The sequence below is a fragment of the Berghia stephanieae genome, chromosome 6, assembly GCF_034508935.2.
Source record: "Berghia stephanieae isolate SIO BIC M18660-M18661 chromosome 6, UCSD_Bste_1.3, whole genome shotgun sequence".
In the NCBI taxonomy this organism is placed as follows: domain Eukaryota; kingdom Metazoa; phylum Mollusca; class Gastropoda; order Nudibranchia; family Aeolidiidae; genus Berghia; species Berghia stephanieae.
The window spans coordinates 8,705,384-8,713,963 of NC_088365.1; the positions used below are offsets into that span (position 1 = coordinate 8,705,384).

The 8,580-nt window shown below is 34.9% G+C and overlaps 1 protein-coding gene across 1 annotated transcript in view; it reads right to left on the bottom strand.

Moving 5' to 3' along the window:
* Positions 1–4,067: 4,067 nt before the first annotated feature.
* LOC144974441 (peptide methionine sulfoxide reductase MsrB-like) overlaps positions 4,068–8,580 on the bottom strand; it is a 7,367-nt gene continuing 2,854 nt past the window's right edge. Inside the window, exons 3-5 of the mRNA XM_078917316.1 lie at positions 8,513–8,580; positions 7,777–7,918; positions 4,068–6,947 (exon numbers count right to left, since the gene is read on the bottom strand). The exon at positions 8,513–8,580 is cut by the window's right edge and continues 9 nt beyond it. Coding sequence (XP_078773442.1) covers positions 6,819–6,947; positions 7,777–7,918; positions 8,513–8,580 — 339 coding nt within the window. The 3' untranslated portion in view covers positions 4,068–6,818. The remainder of the gene's footprint in view (positions 6,948–7,776; positions 7,919–8,512) is intronic.

Below are 8,580 nucleotides of genomic sequence, written 5' to 3' on the forward strand. Positions count from 1 at the left end.
CTGTAATTCTAGAACTTTTTACTATCCCATTTTCTTCCTTTTTACTGGCGCTGATATAACCTAAATGTGTTGCAAGCGCCGTAAAACCCTTAAAAACAAAAAAACAATCCTCTGAATGGGCTGGGTGGGGTTCCTGACCTCCCAAAGTAGGCAGGGAGGCACTTACTGGCTCTTTTATCCCCCTATATCTGTTTTCCAACATGCTTTCTGTTTTTTGTCTTGGAATGAGATTACCTGTTTTTGTTTTTCTTCTGGCCCTGGCCGGAAAACCTGACTGGTAGGGAAACAGTCAAATGTATGGTTAGAGTTTTGGTTTTCCTTTTTAGCATCGTTTTATGACATGGAATTTTCTGAAAAGAATGAATACACATTGTTTGTTTATTGCAATGGTCCAAGATGCTTCACTTACAGAATAGACAAACCATAATCATGAGCCTGAAATATCGCTATTGCTATGTAAGACTTATATAATGCGCGGGTGGTTGGATGGGAGCATCACCCTTGAATCATATACCTATGATGTTCGCATGGGTGTACGATCCGATAGTGATGTCGTTTCTTCTTCTCTTTACTAGCCTATCCTGCTTCTTTGGTTTGTGATTGTATTTTTGACAGGGGATATTTTTTTTCCTGTAAATCCTCTGCCTGTTTGTTCTTGGTTATTTATAATTTAGCTTATGATATCTTTAGGTTATGATTTTGATTGACATTTGTACTATTTTTGTTAGATTGCTTGTTTTTTTGTTTCAGCGGTCTCTCATATAACCTCAATTGTGTTGGAAGAGACCTAAAGCAACAAACAAACAAAAAAAAACTTATATAATGCAGGTATGTGGGCTGATCCTTCATAAGTATTTAGAGGCATATATGTGCAATAACATAATTTTATTATGTGATTCTCAATGCATTTCTCACAGTGTAAACTGCAATCGTTTGACCTGTCTCTTTCATTCATTATTTTGAAAATCATTATGTGCAATATTAATTAAGAATGATATGGTGATAAAATAATGTAAATGTAAATTTACCCCGCCCCCTTCTAGATTTGGACGATTTCTTTGTGCAACTAAAATAATCACGGTATCGCTTAGAAAACTAGACTCCTAGTTGTGTTCTTTCTTTCCTTTTTTTTTTGTTTTCTTATACAATTTTTATAATGAACTTATTTCAATTTAGAAAATTCTATGCGGCCATTCATGTAAGATGTATTGAATCCAACAGCAATTTGTTTCCCAATTTTAATTTTATGGCCATTTATTATTATGTTAAATGCTGAACTTTTGTAAAATATACAGATTTTCTAAATACTAGTCGAGAGCGATATTTTATGGAGGTTGATTAGGGAGGTCTACACTACAATCATTCGTCATTGTTTTTTTTTCCAATTCATTTATTTTGGTTGGATTTTTTTTTGGGAGGGAGGGGGGGGAAACATAAATAAATTGAAAGGCGTTTAGAAAGTGTGACAGTTTTTAGGGTCTTTTGTCCCTCAATTCTGTTCCCTGTTCTATGTGACTTTTACTCCTTTTCATGGGAGAAGACGACTTGGTTTTGCCCATTAATTTGAATTGGGTCATTTTTTTGTAAGGGAGAAAGTCAAGTTGCCATGAGAGATCATATTATTTTTTATGACTTCCCAGTATTGAAGACTTTGGTTGCTGTAGGCTGGTCACATGGGTAGATTGTCGTAAGGTCTACTTCTGTTAATAGTTAAGTGTATCCGATTTTCCCAGTGAATACTAAGCTAATAGACGTTGTGAGCTACGCATTAAAAAAAAAAGATTGATGTAATTGCTTCAAAAGAGAACAAAATACTTTACTCTGAACATTTCGAGCTAGGCCAAAGCCCTGGCTTCAGCAACATCGAAAACAATTAAGACAGTTATACTTTCGTAAAATCAATTGGATAGGAGAGAAGGCTGCACATCTAGCCAGAGTTAACGATGGCAGAAAGTCGCATTTTATGTTGTTTTAAGGAAGACTTGTATTTATTTTTGTTTGCTGCCCTTTATTCAAGCACCAAACACAAAATCTGTATGTCATGAGAGTTGTGTTCATATTCCTTTTCCGTGGTACGGATGACATTAGATGGTTACAAGCCCTTCTTAATTTCTATATTCTTAATGGTATAAGTAGTGTGTGGGTTTGCTGTACAATCATTAATTAACAATGATTGAGAATTAGTCATTGTTAGATAATTAGACTTATACTAGTATTTTATAAGGAATCTCTACATTTTACAAAGGTTCACTATGTATTCAGATAATATTTAGAGTGCTACTTAGCTATTATTACATTATTATTGTTGAGTAAAGAGGTTTGTTTTGCAATGCATCTTTCTTATGTTGGTGTTGATTCTTTTTTTTTTTTTTCAATTATGTTCATGCTTTCAGAATGCCAGATGGCTGGATGGGGTCTTTGACCTCCCATGGTGGGCAGGAGGTCACCCTGTGTCTTCTTCTATCCCCTATATGTTTTCCGAGTTGCTTTCTGTCTTTGTCGTGGAATGGGATTACTTAATTTTGTATTATCCCTGGAAGGAAATAGTCAAATGTATAGTTTTAGATTTGAGAGATGCTATTTTTTTCCTTGTAAATCATCTCTCTGTTACTTACTTTTAAATATTTTTGCCTGGGTGGGGTTCCTGACCTCCCATAGTGGGCAGGGAGGTACTTACTGAGTCTTGTATCCCCCTATATTTGTTTTTCAACTTGCTTTCTGTCTTTGTCTTGGAATGAGATTACTTGGTTTTGTCCTGACCCTGGCTGAGAGGGAAACAGTCAAATGTATAGTTAGTTTTAGGAGATATTTTTTTTGTATTATATTTTGTTTACGTATTATTATGATTTGTAAATATTTGAGTGTATTCCTCTTAGTGGGGACCTGTGCTTGTGTCTGGATGAGTCTTTTAGGTGATCTCAGACTAAGTGCTTTGATGGTGTGCTCTTGGAATCTACATCTGTTTCCTATTTGAACCAATTCCACATTGTCTTACCTTTTCTTGAGTGCTTTAATTGTAATTCTAGAACTTATTACTATCCTATTTTCTTCCTTTTTACTGGCGCTGATATGACTTTAACGTGCGCTGTAAAACCCTTAAAAAAAAAAAAAAAAACCCCCAAAAAATTCTTTTGCTTTAGATATATAATAATGGTTTGTAAACATTTGAGTGCATTCCTCTTTGTGGGATCCTGTACTTGTGCCTGGATGAAACTTTTAGGTGATCTCAAAGTACACTGATAGTGTGCGTTTGGAATCTTCATCTGTTCCCTGTTTGAACCATTCCCCTTTGTCTTACTTTTTTCTAGTTTATATATTACCAATTCTACACTTTTGTGACAATCCCATTTTCTTCCCTTTTCCTGACGCTGAAATAACCTAAATGTGTCACAAGCGCCTTAAAACCCTTAAGAACAACTCTCTCTCTCTCTGTGGCATATCACTTGGACGTAGCCTCCCACACAGTCCTTCGGAAGAAGTCTCTGTCTTGTGCCCATCTGCCACATTCCGTCACGCCGTTGTTGAGCCATTCCTATATATCCTGTTGCCATCTTCTTTGTGGTCTTCCTCTGCCTCTTTTGCCCTCCACCATGCAACAACTACAAACAAAAAAAAAATCCCATAAATTTTCCCTAAAGTCAAATCTTCCCCGGTCAGTTAATGGTTTGCCTTTGTATTTTTGGTAATAAAAACCTATTATGGTAGTCGGTAAGCGCCATATCCAAATATGTTGAAGTATGATGATATTTTTTAAATCAATGAATCACGATGAGACAAAGCAAATTGTTGCCATTGTTTGTAGTTTTAATTGTAAAAAAAAACCTAATGAAATCTGGTAATTTTTAATCATCTGAGCACTTCTGACAAGCATCTTCCATAAACAGGGATGGTTCTGAACTTCAACGGTGAGTGCTCTGTTTATAGTGAAATGGTGCGCAATTATTTATAATGCTACGGTCAATATGCTTTTTTCCCCCACTCAAAGCATTGATTCAATGTCAACTGGGTTCAAGTAGAAAACAATTTATTTATTCCATCAATAAAAACAACACTGCCAATCAATCACATAAAGTAGTTTAGAATTTATTTCATCAAGTTAAAAGGCAAAATGCATAGGCTGTTTAACAAATAATACATACATCAATATGATTTTAAATATTTCCATAAATTAACACCAAAAAAAATAAATCTGAATGAACTTATTGGCTCTTGTAGGCTCATCTCTACATCCTTAACGAAAAGAATGAGAAATAAAGCACCTGGATTTAACATCGATATCACAGTGCCAGTGGGCAAGTGTATTAGTTCAACATATTTATTATTACAATCATTGGAGAAAAAAGAAAACGAAAAGAAACTAGAATATCTTTTTTTTTTCTCAAGCGAGATTGGCATGCTCTGTTTTCCACAATTTGAGTTTGAGAAAACCCAATTCTTCTTTTGCAAAATGTGCAGGTGAAATAAATTGCTTACTTTTGTTACATGCATGATGTTCCATACTGAGGATACCAGATCCAGATTTTAAAAAGTGCCTTTTAAAAACTGTTTTTTTTTTGTTTTTTTTTTTCGACTTTCTGTTTTCCCAAATATGACGCTCAGCTTCTGACCTATAGGCCCCTGGTTCGAGTCCCACTTAGGGCACTGCAAAGTTGAGAGCGAGGAAAAGGTCCGCTCTTTACTCATATTCTCTCACAGAACTCCAGTGCAAAGCGAGTACCTTGCCAATATCAATAAGAGCATCTCACAAGCGATGTTGCATGTCATTTATGGTGAGTGTTAGTTTTGGCTTGTGATCTCTAGCACATTTATTAGTAGATATCGCACTATCTTTCACATTAAAAAAAAAAATAGATCATATCAACATCAACAACTTATCTTTCATAAAATTTGTATTAGGTCTTTAAAATAAAAAGCCAAATTATAATGTTATAATCCAACACCCATTCCATTCGCCCAAATAATAAAAAATGAATAAATAAATAAATTCTGTTTATTCATACCCAGTGGGAAAATTTGTCTATCGGGTCTATTCCAAGGGAAGACTACGATAACTGAGGCTGTAGTGCAACACCCAAAATGAGCCAGAGCGAGATGATTTGCTCAAGGCCCCACAGCAATTGATAAAGGTCAAGGGCCGACACGTCGTTTGTTTTGTGTTGTTCATTCATGAGTCAGATTTACTCCCTTTATCTTTACCCACAGTATTGCAGGGAGTCAAACTTTGTACCATCTACACACCAAACAAAGACCATATTGCTTTGCTATTTGTAATACTTGAATTATTATTATAATAGTTTATATATTACAAAACTGCATTGTATTTAAATGAACAAGAACCCCATGTCTCAAATAGTACTTGACTTAAAAAGTAACTAGAACATTATCAGTTTCATGCTGTGTCCTTGGGTAGGGCACTTTACACACATGGAGTCATTCGACTCAGGAATGAATGAATACCTGGCTAAAGGCAGTGACAGATTTTGTGAGAGTGTTTGTACAAAAGTTTGCGCAACTGGTACTACGTGAAATGGAAATATGGTTTCATGTGGCCTGCTGGGGGAATAAATTAAACATTGTTAAGCGCATTGGGCATGGTTAATCTGTGAAAACCACTGTATAAATTATAAATGATTTTTAGTTAAGATTGTTTCTGACACCCTGTCACCATCAAACAGTGATATTCTCCTGTTATTTATGTAGACCTACCCGTTTTCAACTGGACAAATGTACAGAAATCAGACTCGCACTACAATGAGGCATCAGTCAACATGTTACAATTACTCCCATGATGAAGACAGAAAAATTATGTTATCTGTTCTCAGGCCTAAACGTAAAAGATTCAGCCATTTTAAGTTATATTTGTTCATTTCTACTCAATAAAATTCTGTATCACATTACAAAGGATATTATATCTCAGCTTAACATTTTAACATTTTATTTCAATCATATCAATCTGAGTATTCCAATCTTGTTTAAAAATGTTCCAAATATGGATCTGATTCTAAATTTATTAGAGAGACTGGAGAGGCATTTTTTTAAAGATTTAAATTTAAGTTTGACTGATGGTGAATAAAAATAAAAAGGAAATCTTTGACGCCACAAGGCATATGAAGCAAGGGAAAGTTTCTATACTGTGAAAAAGGCGGAAGAAACAACCATTATTCATTATCCTCAAGTAAGGACATCAACCAAAAAGAAAAGAAACTTCCCGACTTTCCACCAAACCTAAATTAGATTGAACAGCCCTTTCACTGCTGAATGGACCGAGTGCATCACACGTTAATAAATCTGACACATTCAAGACTTGAACTAGGATCATTCCCTTATCGTCTTGAGTCACAAGGTCCCCAAGAAATTAACTCACTCAACCCTAACACCGACTATATCCGTAGTTTACCCGGATTACTTTTACCCCTTGCCTATTTATTACATTTTTATGAGACAAATTATAGGCGAAGTATCAAAGCTAATGTATTTAGTTTTTACATGTTAATGGTAGTTGAATAAAACTATCTATACACATGCTCATTTTTAATACATTTTTTCCAATTTTGAAAAGTAGCAAAGATCTCTAGGATTGAGTCAGTTAAGAGACCTGATATTGATCATAAAATTCTGAGAAGCAAAAATTAAAGCAAAGAAAAAAAAAAAAACAAGATTGGAAATTAATCTGTGTCTTGTGTCATATCTGACAGTATCCATTGTATGACACAGGAAAAATAACAGCATACACTAACAAAAACTGCTGAGCTAGTTATTCATTCATTCATTCGATCATTCTTTCAATAGTACTTAAATATCACATATAATAAAGTAATTTACATGGGGCTCTTGCTACCACCAGCACCATCATCGGCCCTGAATGTCATAGAAACACTGTTGATGCAGAACCGTAGACCCGTTGGTTGGGGGCCATCGTTAAACACATGCCCTAGATGGGAATTGCACTGGAAAAGTAAAGAGAACACAAATTGAATCACGTGGTTTGAGTTTGAGGCTCAATCCTAGTTGAGACAAGCTAATTTTTAGGGGATGTTTTTTCTTCTTCTATTTTTCTCTCTGCTTTGTCTGGAACTCTTTCATAATTTATACTTTATCAGATCTTTATATTGGAAAAAAAAGGATTTAAATAAAGGCATAAAAACATTGGAAATTTTTCTTGATAATATATCAAACGACCTGCTTGAAATACCCAGGACCAAATTAAAGGCTGGAGAAAGATCTTTCTCCCATTTTGCCCCTCTTACTTGGAATGAACTCCCTGCTCCATTAAGAAGATCCCCATCTCTGAACATTTAAAAAAATCGGTTAAAAACATACTACTTTCAAAAAGCCTATGGTTTGTGATCAGCTGTAAATGCTTCTTGCGTACCAGTCATGAATGTGTTGTGTTGCAAGTGTGTTTATGTGGTATGTGTGGATGTTGATGAGTGTGTGTGGTATTGGCGTGTTTGAGGCAGTTGGTGGTGGGAGAGGGTGGCTGTTAGTGTGTATTTTTCTTTTTCGATATGACAATTTTATTTGTAATGTGCCCAGAGCCTCCAACCAGGGGGATAGGTTGCGCAATATAAATGTGCATTATTATTATTATTATTATCAATATTATTTTATATTATATTATATTTTAATATTATTATTTATTATTATATTTTATTATTATTATTATTATTATTATTATTATTATTATTATTATTATTATTATTATTATTATTATTATTATTATTATTATTATTATTATTATTAATACAATGGACTTTGGTGCAGTGGCTGGCTTACCCTTCCACACAACACTTCAGTCCTGGTCATGCCATGGGTGGAGTCAGTCTTCACTTCAACATTGGAGATGCCCGTTGTCGTGTCCTTGACGACGTCGAAGAAGGAAGGCCAGCCAGACCCAGAGTCAAACTTTGTTGTAGAGCTGAATAGATACAATGAGTAAGAAGAACATCAGGAGTTGAGACTACAGGGAAGTTGGTTAGGAAGAATACACTCCAATGTTTATGGAATATATTCCTAACAGAAAACATATCTAACAATACATAACAGAGAGAAGATTTACAATGTAAAAAAAAAAAAAATCTCCAAAACTAATACTAAACGTTTGACAGTTTCCATTTTAGCTAAGGACTCGAAGCAAGGGACAGGACAAAACCAAGCAATCTTATTCCAAGACAAAGACAAAAGAACATCTTGGAAAACAGTTGTAAGGGGATAGAAGACACAAAAAAATGACCTCCTGCCCACCATGGGAAGTTCAAAGGACCCCGCCCAGATATAGTACTTTTTTAAATTATGGGTTAAGATTACCTATTGGAAAATAAATTGTCCTGTAAACTGGGGTAGGGTTCAACCCAAATTCAGACACATAATGGGTGACGCATTGTTTGTTTGGCTCAAATACTAATAAAACTGAAGGAGGAGAAGGAGGAGAAGAAGAGAAAGAGAGAGAAAATAAAAAAGAAAGAGGAATGATGATGATGATGATGATCATTAGTGAACTACGCAATATTACCTGAACAAATCAAAGCCACATGCAGCACAACTGTAGATTCCCTTTTGTTTATTGTCTAACAGGTCTCC